Source organism: Vigna umbellata, chromosome 1 (genome assembly GCF_029865625.1).
Source record: "Vigna umbellata cultivar VRB3 chromosome 1, Vumbellata_1.0, whole genome shotgun sequence".
In the NCBI taxonomy this organism is placed as follows: domain Eukaryota; kingdom Viridiplantae; phylum Streptophyta; class Magnoliopsida; order Fabales; family Fabaceae; genus Vigna; species Vigna umbellata.
The window spans coordinates 71,111,108-71,125,200 of record NC_142165.1 but is presented as its reverse complement, the minus strand read 5'-3'; the positions used below and the strand labels follow the sequence as shown (position 1 = coordinate 71,125,200).

General features: G+C 37.3%; 2 protein-coding genes across 9 annotated transcripts in view; one reads left to right on the top strand and one right to left on the bottom strand.

The window, feature by feature from the left end:
• LOC124838635 (putative inactive purple acid phosphatase 1) overlaps positions 1-1,623 on the bottom strand; it is a 6,908-nt gene extending 5,285 nt beyond the window's left edge. The window contains exons 1-6 of one of the 2 annotated variants that reach the window (XM_047314290.2): positions 1,443-1,623; positions 1,253-1,322; positions 919-1,116; positions 694-785; positions 523-589; positions 315-437 (exon numbers count right to left, since the gene is read on the bottom strand). In XM_047314290.2, the coding sequence (XP_047170246.1) occupies positions 315-437; positions 523-589; positions 694-785; positions 919-1,116 (480 nt within the window). In that variant the 5' untranslated portion in view covers positions 1,253-1,322; positions 1,443-1,623. The remainder of the gene's footprint in view (positions 1-314; positions 438-522; positions 590-693; positions 786-918; positions 1,117-1,252; positions 1,323-1,442) is intronic. The other variant, XM_088104139.1, reaches the window with a different exon arrangement.
• A 1,393-nt stretch (positions 1,624-3,016) lies between these two features.
• Positions 3,017-14,093, top strand: LOC124838634 (uncharacterized). 7 transcript variants are annotated; one of them, XR_015783521.1, is made up of 9 exons: positions 3,017-3,800; positions 3,884-4,015; positions 4,686-4,763; positions 5,766-5,846; positions 6,361-6,453; positions 6,530-6,647; positions 7,601-7,700; positions 13,468-13,528; positions 13,621-14,093. XR_015783521.1 is itself a non-coding variant. In XM_088104138.1 (9 exons), the coding sequence occupies exons 1-8, from the start codon at positions 3,771-3,773 to the stop codon at positions 13,501-13,503; spliced, it is 702 nt and encodes a 233-aa protein (XP_087960264.1). In that variant the 5' UTR covers positions 3,017-3,770; the 3' UTR covers positions 13,504-13,528; positions 13,621-14,093. The 7 variants fall into 7 exon arrangements, 2 of the variants coding, with proteins under 2 accessions (XP_087960264.1, XP_087960263.1); XM_088104138.1 differs by having other exon boundaries at positions 6,530-6,681; XR_015783518.1 differs by having other exon boundaries at positions 3,022-3,800; positions 4,686-4,820.

Here is a 14,093-nt window from a genome sequence, read left to right as displayed (position 1 = left end):
ACTGGTAGGAATTTCTTTTCATGGGAAGTGGGAGAAAGAGTTATGGCTGTTTTACAGTGAAAGAAGATAGAGACTGGAACCATCTCAGATATTATGAAAGATGGAGCCGTCTATGAGGTGCTCAGATAAATCGGAGATGAACAATAGAATGGTATGAGCATGGTGACATTAGCCTAGAATTCCTCAACAATAAGACGAGTAGAGCTCCAAATAGTTGACTTATAATGGATCTCATAAGACAAATTTACAATCATAATACGTCTATTAATTTGATAAACAGGAGGATTAAAGGGTAGAGGAGTTTATCTGCATACACTTGTTAAGCCACCTGTGAAAAGGGCAAATGAGAAGTCGGATCTCTGATTAATCAACTGAAGCTTCAAGGAACCTTTTCCTGTGGTCTTGTAACTATTACTAGAGAAATTGGCATATTGATACTGAAATCAGAAAAGGAAAAGAGTTTAACATCAAAACATTTTAACTTCAAAGCTTTCTTTAGCTAAGGATCTGTGTCACACCGACCTTGATAGGCGCAGAACATAGAAGTGGGGGATCAACCCTTCCGTTTTCTGCAGGGCATGTAGAAGCACTGGAACATGCGAAACATTGGATTCCCAATCAATGAATGGAACAAGATTCTTGATTCTTAACTCATACTTATATACACGAGCAAGTTCATGATGTGAAGCCTACCTGAAGTTTGCAGGAGAAAACACTCCAATCCAATCTTCTACAGTGGGTTTCGAATTACTGTATTGCAGCGTAACCCATTCTGTATTTTGTCCCTAAACAGTTGCAAGCAGGATCCATCAATTTCTGCTACTAGAACTTATTTTAATCGTAGGCAAGTACTTAAAAGCAGAAAGTGAAGCGGCTAAAAACTAAAAGAAAATTCTTAAAAGAGCAGTCAAAGCGTACCGTCAAGCCAAGGACATTAGGAGTGGCTTTGATATAAGCACGTTCATCAAGAGCAAGTGTTGTTTTATGAATTGCAACTTTGGAGAGAGGTTGGTGCCCATCCGACACTGCTAGCTGAAAGGTTGCAAGAACAACAAAAGAGAAAAATAGATCTCTTGACTTCCACATCTCACTCATCATCATCATCATCATCATCATCTGAAAAACATCGAAAAATTATACGATGAACCAGTGACTGCCATATTAATCAACATCTACCCTCTTCCCAGAACAAAACAAAAGAATAAAAAAAACCAGCTATAGTCGGATTTAACGGAAAGGATTAGTCCATTACAGTCTTGCGAACTAAGGTTCCAACTTTTGCTGCGAGAATTCACCTCGTTGAGTGTCTTTTTAACACCTGACTGTGGTGAAAGATGGCCGGGAGGGAAAAAAACATGAAACACATAAAGGGTAAATCTCCAGCCACTAAAATTGCAATGTGAAATTAAAATAAACAAATGGGTGGCATGAAAATTAATAACCAGTTCCCAGATGAAGAAAATTGAAAGTTAACTTGGCATGATAGTTGAATCAAATGAAGGTGTATAAGAAACAGTTGCGGCCTTATGGGAAGAACAGATCATGAGATGAGAGGCAACTAGTTTTACTTTATCACATCAGTCGGAAAAGAAAAGGTGGAAAACAGAAACCTTAAAAGTTAAAACATCATTCGCAAGTGTTCAAATTATTTCATCTTTATACGCAAGCAAGGCTCTCCATTTCCACAAGTCAACCACAACCGTTAGATATATATCTATTTAAATAAGTGGTTTGGACTGATAGATTGTGATGAATTTTATCTATGAGTTAAAATTAAATCTTAAATCCACATGGATACTAAAAATATCTCAAACAAATTCCATCTTCCAACTTTTTATTAATATATGACGGTTTTTTAAATAATAAAATATTATTTCAGTGTATACGCTGTGAAAGAAAAGTTATATGTCCATATTGGAATTGTTTTGATAGAAAAAATTCAAAAGTTAAAAATTATCATAAAGTATCAATCATTTATAGTATTGTGGTATCCGTAAAGTGGAAAGATATGTGTGCATCGTAATAAGAACATTTTTAATGATAAATGATAAACAATTATTTCGATGGTTGTCGTGAAAATCGATATTTAAATGTAAAATCCATATATTATTTACGAATTAGATGAAACGAATAGTAGTAATATAAAAAGATCAATAAAATTATCACACAAAATCATAACCTATTCATATTCTTAGGTGAATGTATTCAGTTTAAATAAAAAATAAATGTAATTAAAATTCAATGTTATGTATATTATTAGCATTAATACCACCCGTTTAAATTCTCTTTTTCTTTTTTCGTTTTACATAATTAAAATTTAATACAACTACAAATTTATCTTATTGATAACATTCACCTTTTTAAATGAATTTAAATTAAAATAAAATCCAATTAAAGTTAATAAATAAAATTTTAATTAGAATAAGATTCAAATCTAATAAAAAATAAAAGGTATTCTTTTACATTATTTATCTTCATTGAATTTTAATCAATTAAAATAGAACTCAATTAAAATAAAACACTCTTTTCTCTTCTACTCATGAAACTCTTATGGTAAGAAATTCACAAAAAAAGTGATCAATTTTGTAAATGTCTATGGACAAAGAAATTTTCTTTATTTTAATAACTTTTCATTTTTATTGTAGACAAAAAAAAAATTAGAATTTACGATTTTGTAAGTCCTTTCATTTCTGAAATGCAACACATTATCTATTTATTTATATTTCATTTTAAAAATTTATATATTATTTTTTAAATATTTAAAATATCCATAAATTCTACCAATTTTAAAAATTCACGTTATTTAATAAGTAACAAGGAAATTAACTGGATAAATTTTCTGTACGTTAAGCAACGAATGTACACTGTCTTGTCTGACTTGTCCATTGTCATCCTAATTATACTAATATTTTAATATAAAAACAGCCCAATTAAATATGCGGTGGTTGTGCCAAGTTTGGTGGGTGAGTTACCACAAATGAATTAAAAAAGAACGAATTATTCTTTATGCATTGACAACAAAAAAGGAAAAACTGATGATGTACCTAAAACCCTAAATTCGATTACGATGTTATGTGATTGTTGGTCTCCTTGAAACGAAGGAGAGTTAGAAAAGAAAAAAGATAATTTTTGAGTGAAGAAGAAAGTTCCAGTCACTCGTTCTGCTTTGGTGCTTCATCTCCAAAACCCACCAATTCGCTACCAGTTCTTTTCCCACTTCCTCAAACCCACCTTCCCTTCTGTATTCAAACCTCGTCCCTTCTCTCTGACCACTCCACGCCAAACACATGCTATACCCTTTATTCGCTCTCGCTTGTTTCCACGTTTTCCTTTTGTCAATTCATGTTCCCTTTGCATTTTTTGTAGGAAATTGAATGACCCCATTCGTTAAAAAAATGATCTTGTTTACTCGTGTTTATACTTACCATTTGCTAAGATTAGGAAAACAAATCTAAAACAGAATTAATTGGGAAGCTAGACCAAGGGGTTGGAAGCGTAGCTGATAGCTTATTTTTGTTTTCTTTTTTCTATCTTGACAAAATTCAAACGCAGTTATTTGGGCGTTTTTGTCACTGTCATCCAACCAGGTTCACAGTAAAAATGTTGGCTTAGGTTACTGAGATGAAATTTCGATTCTGATTGGAGAAGAACCCTAAAATCCCAACTCTATGTTTTGTCCTTTTTATTTATTAGGACGCTGGGGCTTATGATGTTTACATCATTGATTTGTGTTCAGGCTTCTTCAGTACCGTCTGTGATGTCAGGGAAGGATGTTGTTATTGCCGGGGAGACTGGGAGTGGTAAGACATACAGTTACCTAGTTCCTCTTATTGATAAGCTAAGGGATACCCAGGAACATTCCTTACATGCTATGTCTGATCAGGAAGTGACCCCGACACAGAAAGTTCTGCTCATCCTTTGTCCGAATGTGCAACTTTGTGAGCAGGTAGTTAGGATGGCCAGCACTCTACGTAGGGATGATGGTGAGGCGATAGTCAGTGTTTGTGGTAGGCAGGTAGTGATTGAGCAATATTTATGGTTATATGGAATTTGTATTATGCTTTTTTTGAATTTTTAATAATAAGAATCATTTTGACCAGGGATGTCATTGGTGATGTTTGAGTGTGTAATGCAGTAAATATCTTTCACATTCATATTACTAGTGCATTGGTGATTGATGGGAGTAAGTCCTCTTTTACATGAATTTTAACTAGACAAACTTATATATAGAATTCTTTAAATTCATAGGTATAGAAAGGTATATTTACTGAATGTATTGAGTGTGTAATGCAGACAACAAAGTATGTATTTATACTAATTTACAGAATCAATCATAATAAATTTTCATCTAATAATCAGGAATCAATCATCCTAATTTCCTAGAATATGTAATTATTAATTTCCTACAAATCTGTAACAGCTAATTACATTCTAACAATAGGTTTTATTCCTTCTTGATTATAATTTTACTTACAAAACCCATTCTGTGGTTATATTAAGAAGTAGGTAGTCGGTTGTTGCATTTTAAATGTTTGCTAATAAAGATATTAATCTATACTTATTGATGGCATGGCACATCTTTGTTTCCCTGAACTGTGTTTTCTCCACAGATATCCTCTAAATTTCCTTTAAAGTTTGAGGTTTGTTAATCAAACAAATAAGAAGATTTATTATGTATGTCCCAGGAACCTTCTACCAAAGAGGGCAAATCAAATGTTGACGTATCTAAAAAGAGAACTTTGGGAGTGCTTGGACAGGATGAGGTGAGATCAGTACAATTTGGAACTACAACACCACTATCAGGCAGGCAAAATTCCAGGGTTATGTATCTGTTACTTACTGGCTATCACTTTTGTTACTATGATTAGTCATATGCATCTATCAATTCTATTACTTCCATTGGAATTATTTAAATATTCTTATGACATCCTCGCAAACCTTGTTTTATTTCAATCATCTTTGTAAATCATAATTTTATGTTATAGTTGACTGCATGGGATTGCATATCATGGAATCTTATAATGGTTTTGAAGCATTGTACAGTACTATATCTATAAAATTCGTGTAGTTGACGGTGCCGTGTATGTCATAAAGATTTAACTTATTAAAAACTTGGGTCAATGTTTGGTAGTAGGTAATAACTCAATAAAAAAAATTACAGTACAGCTTTACTGGACTATCATCTGCATTGAATACTATATTAGAAAGTGGGTGTTTTAAGCCTAACTCATCCCCACAAAACCGGCTTGTAGGGTGAGGTTTGCACCCACTTATATATTATAAATTGGCCTTATCTCTAGTCGATGTGGGACTTCCAACACACCCCCTTCACGCCGAGGTATAGACATCTCGTGCGTGATAGTAGAAATTGGGTGGTCCAATAGCGGCCCGATTGCGGGTGGAATAGAAGAATAGAATGCCCACTTAGAACTTGCTAGGATAGGCACTAACCATGGCTCTGATACCATATTAGAAAGTGGGTGTTTTAAGCCTAACTCATCCCCACAAAACCGGCTTGTAGGGTGAGGTTTGCACCCACTTATATATTATAAATTGGCCTTATCTCTAGTCGATGTGGGACTTCCAACATACTACACTTGATTTCCACCAATGAAACCTTATTTCTAGAGTCTGAAGTAAATTATAACATGAGAAAATGTAGTGGTTCTGTGTGTAATGTTTGTGAAACCAGTTGTTTTTACTTCAGTGCACTGTCAAAACTTGTTTTTATTGGAAATGTTTTGATAAATTTATTTGCTTTGCAGAAAGTAATAGTTGAAGATCCCTTTAGAAAGCAAGTCAAGTTAGATCATAATGCTGTAACCGAAGCACCTTCACAAGCAACTGTAAGTTGAAATCATATTGATATTCATGTATTCAAAAACATGTTTGCTTGACACTTTCGTATTTCCAGAAAAATTATACTTGCATCTCTTGCAAAAAACCTTCATGTGGTTCAGAATCTAGCAATATAAATTGGTAAAGTTGAAAATTATAACCATTAGTATCCAAATCATTTACTGAAGAAACCCTTGTAGAGGCTCAATATGCATGGTTTGGTAAACTGAAGAAGCCAAGATGCTAAGTTTTGAACCGCTGGGTGTTTCCCATTGATTTATAGTTGAAAGGGGCTTCCATGCATTTTAGCCAATAGTTATCATTTTAATTTGAGACTCAATTTATACTGTGGTCATTTGATGGCTCTGTTGTTGATCTCTGTTCACTATGGAGTGAAATGTTTTATAATTCATCAACTCATTTGATGCTTTTAGATCTCTCTTATTCTAGCATTCTAGCAAAATGCAGCCTCATAGTTGCCTATCCGTTTTTGGTTAATCAAAGTTATGTATCATTGTGCAGCGGACTTGTATTCTTGAGTTTGATGGTGTGTCAAACGGAAATCCTGGAAAATCTGGTGCTGGGGCTGTTCTGCGAGCTATTGATGGAAGTTTGGTATGCATTTGATGTTTCTGTATCTAATCATCATTGGCATGCAACTATAATCTCTTTAACTATTTTTACTTTAAAGATTTGTAGGTTACGTGAAGGTGTGGGTGTGGCAACTAACAATGCTGCGGAATATCGTGCAGTGATATTGGGAATGAAATATGCTCTTAAGAAGGGATTTACTGGTATTCGTATCCAAGGTGATTCCAAACTTGTTTGCATGAAGGTTGGTTAGTTTACATTCTTTTCTATGTTATTTTATTCTAGCATAGTAGCATTATTAAAGTTTTAATGACATTTACACCCTTTCATTATGTAACTCTATGCCCTTGGATTCTTTATGTAATTGCTCTTTTCTAAGACTGTTTGATTTAAATATTCACTTGAAAATTATATGCAAAATGAAACTTGAGTGTTTACTGACCCAGTTACATATCACCTGAACCTCCCCCCACTTACAAAATTCACAATGTCTTGTGTTTTTTTTTGGGCATGAACCAAAACAGCAGGTTCTCATTTTAATGGACTGTGCTATTATCCTAAATGAGTTCTACCTTGAGGAAATATTAATGGCCCTTCAAGGCCCAAAATATCTCACCTAGAGGATTTTATTTGTTCAGAGAAGAACAAGTAGAAAACTGCAGTTAGTTATTGTAGCAGAATTACAGTCAATTCTGTAATTATGGGCAATTAAGAAAATATTGTACAAAGATTGCGTTTTTGCAATCGGCCTATTTTCTTATAATCCTTCTTATAGTGGCAATATATATATATATATATATATATATATATATATATATATATATATATATAGATCATGTTATTTATATTGGTATACAGAGTCTCACAAATTTATGTATGCATCATGATTTAAATCCATTTACAGTTCATCATATGAATCGTTGGCTTGCTGAATTGTATTTAGTTTTGTGATTAGATTTGCAAATAGTTTATTCTAACGACTAAGAATTGGGGATAAACCACATGACAGCAAACTGTAATTATCCTTTGGATAATATCAACTAAGTACTGGACAAGTATCGCATTTCATCTATATAATCTCCTATAACCTTGTTTCTTTAAGCGTTTGATCACTGATTACTGTTATTTATAATTTGCTTCTCTTCAATTTTAACGCTACTGCCTGAAGCAGTTCTTGGAAGGTCAAGAATGAGAACTTGTCTACATTATATAAGGTGGCAAAAGAACTGAAGGATAAATTTTCTTCATTCCAGATCAACCATGTTCTAAGGGTAGGTATAGTTTACTGAACTATTGATGTAGATAGATTTACATCTTGTTTGTTATAAGTTATAACTTATATTTGGAGAAATAATTGTTTATTTTTCAAAAGTTCTCTTAGGAAGCAGGCAAAAATTAAGTAATTATACTTTCAAAATAAGCCAAAACTGATACACAATTGTACATTATCCAAAAAGAGAAAATTAATGTTCTCTGAAAAGCTGATAAAAGCAGAAAATGAAGCATTGAAAAACTGAGTAAAAATTGCAATAAGGTAATGCTCCTGTAACCTTCTTAATAGCGTGATTTCTCTCCCCCCTTGAAAGATTTTTGTGCTTGCGAAACACAAATAAGTTGTAGGAACAAGTTAATCCAAGTGGTCATCCCGTTAATTATTTAACACTACAAAAATTCAATGAAAAAAGAATCGTTTATTGCATTTGCTATGCTACAGAACTATTGTACTGAATTCTAATATACATCATCCCCTCTTTGGTAGAATGTGCTTTCCTAACGTCAATTTTATGATTACTTTATGAGCATTATTTCCTTGTTAAGTTTATGTAAGATATCTCCACAGAAAAGAAAGAAAAATAATGCTCAGACAGAGAGAATAATAGAATTCTAGAGGGAAACAGAATTTCTTGTATATTCGCTGCCTTTCCAATCATTTGTATACCTCTATATAACAGCATACATGCTACGCGAAAAAGTAAAAATGACAAAAGGAATAAAGTTAGTTATGATCCTAAATCCTTCTAGAACCATAACACTGCCAAATCATCAATTAGTCACGTAGTCGTTGAGGTGTGTGGGTTTCCTTCGGATTCTTTTGGGTAATTCTCCTCTGTCCACGTTTTCTTGATCCTGTGTTGGGCCTTGAGGCTCTTCATCAGTAATGGGCCTAACATCTCCTTCCTCTTGAAGAGGCACCTTGTCCTCAAGGTGAAGTTGAGCCTGGATTTGGGACCAAAGTTCCCAGCTAGCCTCTTCAAGAGGTAAACCCTGCCAGTGTATGAGTACCAATTGTTGGGGGTTGTCTTGATCCTCGGACATCTTCCAATCCAAAATAGTTGCAGGGATAAGGATGGGTTGGTTGTCCACAATATCTGGAGGAAGGTTCAGGGGCGGTGGTGAGGGAGTTGGCCCATGATGTGGTCAGAGGAGGCTAACATGGAAAACATTGTGAATTTGTGCTGAAGCAGGGAGGTCCAGTTTATAGGCCACTTCACCTATTTTCTCCAAAATTTTGAATGGTCCAAAAAACCTTTTCTGCAGTTTACCAAGGTATGGACCCGTAACTGAGTGTTGTCGACGTGGACGGAGGCGCACGTAAACCCAATCCCCAATTGAAAATTGGAGATCCCGACGATGCAAGTCTGCCCACCGTTTCATAGCCTCTTGAGCCCTCTTTAGATTGGAATGCAATTTTTTGATAATGGCATCCCTAGATGAAATCTCAAACTGAACTGCTGCGTTAGGAGTGTCAATGTTCAATAGATGAGGGATGCTCGGGGGAGGATGACCGAACATGACTTCAAAGGGGGTAAAGCCGGTTGAAGCGTTTTTGGTGGTGTTAAAACACCATTCTGCCCAAGGAAGGAACTTGCCCCAAGAGGAAGGACGATGGTGCACAAAGCAACGTAAATACTGCTGCAACACTTTGTTGGCAACCTCGGTTTGACCGTCAGTTTGAGGGTGGTAAGCGGTGGACATTCTTAGTTTGGTCCCACTAAGGCGAAATAACTCCCTCCAGAATTGGCTCAAAAAAATGGTGTCGCGATCAGAGATATGCTACGAGGAAGACCGTGTAACTTGCCAACCATGTGTACAAACAATTAAGCAACTTTGGCAGCGGAGAATGAACGTGGTAATGTGCCGAAATGCGCTCCTTTAGAGAAGCGATCGACAACCACTAGGATGGTACTCTGTCCTTGATAGGGTGGCAGACCAATAATAAAATCCAAGGATAAATCATCCCAGCAACGAGAAGGTGGAGGAATTGGTTGTAGCAACCCTGGTGGACGTTGTGTGGGTATCTTAGTCTGCTGGCATGTGATACATTGGCTCACAAAAGTCTGCACATCCTTCCTCATGTGTTCCCAGTGAAAATTTGCTTGAAGTTTGGATAGTGTGCGAGTGATCCCTGGATGGCCTGCTAAAGGAGTAGAATGAAATTCATGTAACAACAAGGGAATCATACTACAAGGTTGAGGCAACCATAGTTTCCCTTTGAAGAGTATAAAATCATCGTGCAAGGAATACCCAGGGAAGGATAGTGGTGATGCCAGAAGCTTTCCTTTGAAATCTAAGAAATCTTTATCTGCACTAAGAGAAGACTTGAGATCTTGTAAAAAATCCAATTGTGTGATGGAAATAATAAACAGGGAAATGGCATGAGTAGAGGGAGTTGGAGGTACTCTAGAGAGTGCATCAGCAACGGTATTAGTTTTGCCCGATTTATAGTGAATTTCAAAATCATATCCAAGCAACTTTGCCAAATATGATTGTTGATCTGGAGTGAGGACCGCTTGGGAGAGCAAGTCCCTGATGGATTGTTGATCAGTATAAATGATGAAATGACGACCCAACAAGTATTGACGCCATTTTTGTACTGCGGAGGTGATGGCACACAATTCCCTGATGTAAGTAGAAGAATTCCTCAATTTAGGACAGAATTGTTTGCTAAAAAAGCAATAGGGTGGCCTTGCTGTGAGAGGACTGCACCCATTCCAGTTCCAGAGGCATCTGTTTGTATAGCGAAGGCTAAGTCGAAACGAGGCAAAGCCAACACCGGAGCATTAGTGAGAGCTTGCTTTAGGTTGTTAAAGGCCTCGGTAGCAGCTTCTGACCATATAAAATTATCCTTTTTCAACAAATCCGTGAGAGCAGAGGCAATAGAGGCATATCCTTTGACAAAACGTCGATAAAACCCCGTAAGGCCAAGAAATCCACGGATAGACTTCAAATTCAATGGGATGGGCCAATCGATAACTGCCTTTATTTTAGAAGGGTCTGGACAAACCCCTGTAGAGGACACCACATGGCCCAAGTATTGGATGGACTGTTGACCGATTGAACATTTAGAACCCTTGAGGCGGAAACAATGATCCAATAAAAGTTTGAAGGTTGTCTCGAGATGAGCAACATGATCATCCAGTGTGGAGCTGTAGACGAGTATATCATCGAAGAAGACGATGATGAAGCGTCGAAGATGTGGTCGAAAAAGGTCGTTCATGGTAGCTTGGAAGGTGGAAGGAGCATTACACAAACCGAAGGGCATGACCTTGAATTCGAAATGACCATTGTGAGTTCTAAATGCTGTTTTTGCTGCATCGGATGGAAGCATCAAAATTTGATGAAACCCAGAGAAGAGATCCAACTTGGAAAACCAAGACGCATGTCCCAGTTCGTCCAGTAATTCGTCGATTGTGGGAATGGGAAATTTGTCCTTGACGGTGACAGCATTGAGAGCCCGGTAATCAACACAGAAACGCCAGGTGCCATCCTTTTTTTTAACGAGAAGGACCGGTGATGAAAAGGGACTAGTACTGGGTGTAATGAACCCTGATGCCAACATTTTCTGAACCTGAGATTCGATTTCTTCCTTTTGGAAGTGTGGGTAACGGTATGGGCGAACGGAAATAGGTGGCGTATTGGGAAGGAGGTTGATGGTGTGGTCAGTTTGGCGAGAAGGGGGAAGTGATGTGAGTGTAGAGAAAAGGGTTGAGTATTGTTGGATTAGTTGTTGAAGTTGAGAAATGGTGGATGTTGGTAGTCCTGCGGTTGATGAAGCAGTGGTGGAAGAAGAGGATGAGGTGACAGGTTTAGGTGAGGGTTCTAAAGTAAGTTGGAAAAAGGCTTCGACGCGATTTGTTTGTTGGAGGCGTCTGAGTTGATGGGCGGTGATGGGTGAGGGGTTTGGACTTTGTTCGCCTTTTAACTCGACCATTTTATTTTCCCACATAAATTTCATGAAGGGCCCATTGTAGTCCATGATGAAGGGGCTGATCTGTGAGAGCCACTGGACACCCAGAATAAGATCTGTCCCAGAAAGATCAAGAGGGTATAGGTCCATGGGAAAAAGAAGGGATGCAATAGTAACGTGGGCCTGCGGGCAGAAAGATGTGCAAGGTAAAAAATCCCCATTACCAACCATCACACGTAAAGGGTTTGGTGTGGGTTCTAGGGAAAGATTTAGAAAACGGGCCACTTTGGATTGGATAAAATTATGGGTTGCCCCACTGTCCACCATGATTTGAACCTCAAATCCGCCTATGGATCCACTGATTCGGAACGTCTTGGGGCTCCATTGACCCGAGAAGGAGTGTAAACTGATGAGACCCGCTTCTAAAGGAGTGTCATTAGGAGGATCAGCCACATCGGTGAGTGGATTGGTGGACTCCTCATCATCAGCCACTATGAGGAGAAGAAACTGGGATTTGCAGCGATGGCCTCGCGTGTACTTCTCGTCGCAATTGTAGCAAAGATTTTTTTCTCTGCGGGCTTGCATTTCGGCCTCCGTAAGTCTCCGAATAGGTAATTTGGATGAGGGTGTTGGAAGGAGAGGGGGAAGTGGTTTAGGGTTAGTGGTAGCGGTAGGTGTGATGTGATTTGGGGGTGGTCGGGAGAATTTGGAAAATGGTGGTGATGATAATTTGTTTTTGTCATCGTGGAGTTTCGCAAACGCCACTGCTTGGGGCATATCGGAAGGTTGGAGAGCAGTAACTTCACGTCAGAGGTGAGGTTTGAGGCCGGAAATAAAACAGCTAAGGTAGAAGTTAGAGGGATACCCAGAGATCCGATTAGATAGGGATTCAAACTCAGAGATGTATTCTTGAAGGGATTGCGTCTGTGAAAGCTTGCAAAGAGCAGCGATGGGGTCCTCAAACTTAGAAGGTGCAAAACGTAACTCCAAGGCTCTGAGGAAAGCTTCCCACGAGGTTAGGAGACTGTTGTTGTGCATCCATTGATACCAAGCTAAGGCGGGGCCCTCAAGGTAGAATGATGCTATTTGGGTTCTTTGATCTGGTGGTGTCTGGTGGTAATCAAAAAACTGGGTGATCTTGAAGATCCACCCCAATGCATCCTCCCCGTTGAATGAGGGAAGATCGAACTTGAGAGGTCGTGGAGGTAGTGAGGGAGAGTGCGAAGGGGATGAGGAAATTTTTTATTCGAGAAGGGAAGTGCGGGCGTCGATATCATGAAGGGTATTAGAGAAATTGGCTTGAGAAAGGAGAATCTGTTCCAATTTTTTGTCAAGGTGAGAAATGGCGTCAGAGTGGGAAGCCATGGAAGAGAGTTCTCTCAATGAAAGCACCAAAAATGTAAGATATCTCCACAGAAAAGAAAGAAAAATAATGCTCAGACAGAGAGAATAATAGAATTCTAGAGGGAAACAGAATTTCTTGTATATTCGCTGCCTTTCCAATCATTTGTATACCTCTATATAACAGCATACATGCTACGCGAAAAAGTAAAAATGACAAAAGGAATAAAGTTAGTTATGATCCTAAATCCTTCTAGAACCATAACACTACCAAATCATCAATTAGTCACGTAGTCGTTGAGGTGTGTGGGTTTCCTTCGGATTCTTTTGGGTAATTCTCCTCGGTCCACGTTTTCTTGATCCTGTGTTGGGCCTTGAGGCTCTTCATCAGTAATGGGCCTAACAGTTTACTAGATAATCGAGCCTTGCATAAAAGTATTATATATGTACCAGAGTAATACTACTGAAGGTTTTCTTTAAGCATTTTCTTAAAATAATTTTCTTTTTAGCTTGTGAAGAACTTCAATTCTGACACTGACGCTTAAACAAATTTGGCTATCAACCTTGCAGGTGAGATCTTGAAAATCTTTAGTCTTTTATATTCATTGATCTCTTGTTAAATGCATGTATTAAATTATTTTAAGCTTTCGCTGTTTATACAGATGGCCAATTACATTAAGAGTGTATATAATATTGACCGATGGCTGCTGCTGGGTGGAATTTGTTGCTGGAATACGTCTGCAGTTTGAAGGAAGTGTCTCAGCAGTTATACAACTTATGGGCTCAGCGTTTTGAATTTCCATAAATTTTTGGCCACAATGGAAGATTCCCATTACGACTTATCGACACTGCAATCATATCAAGTTGAGTTCGTTATTTTCACTTTTGAGCATACGGAAGATCAGAATATCTTGCAGTCTAAAGAAAACACGATTCTTGTTCAATAACACTAATATTATTACTTAGTTGAAAATGTTGTTTCATTATTAATTTTGTATCTATTCAGGCTCGATTTACGTGCACGGTAGTGTTTCAATTATTGTAAGAATATTCTGTAAACTAATGCTTTCAACTCCTGCTAACCAGTGAAGTTGATATTCGGAGTATTATGTATTGATGTGGATCAGTTTAGATA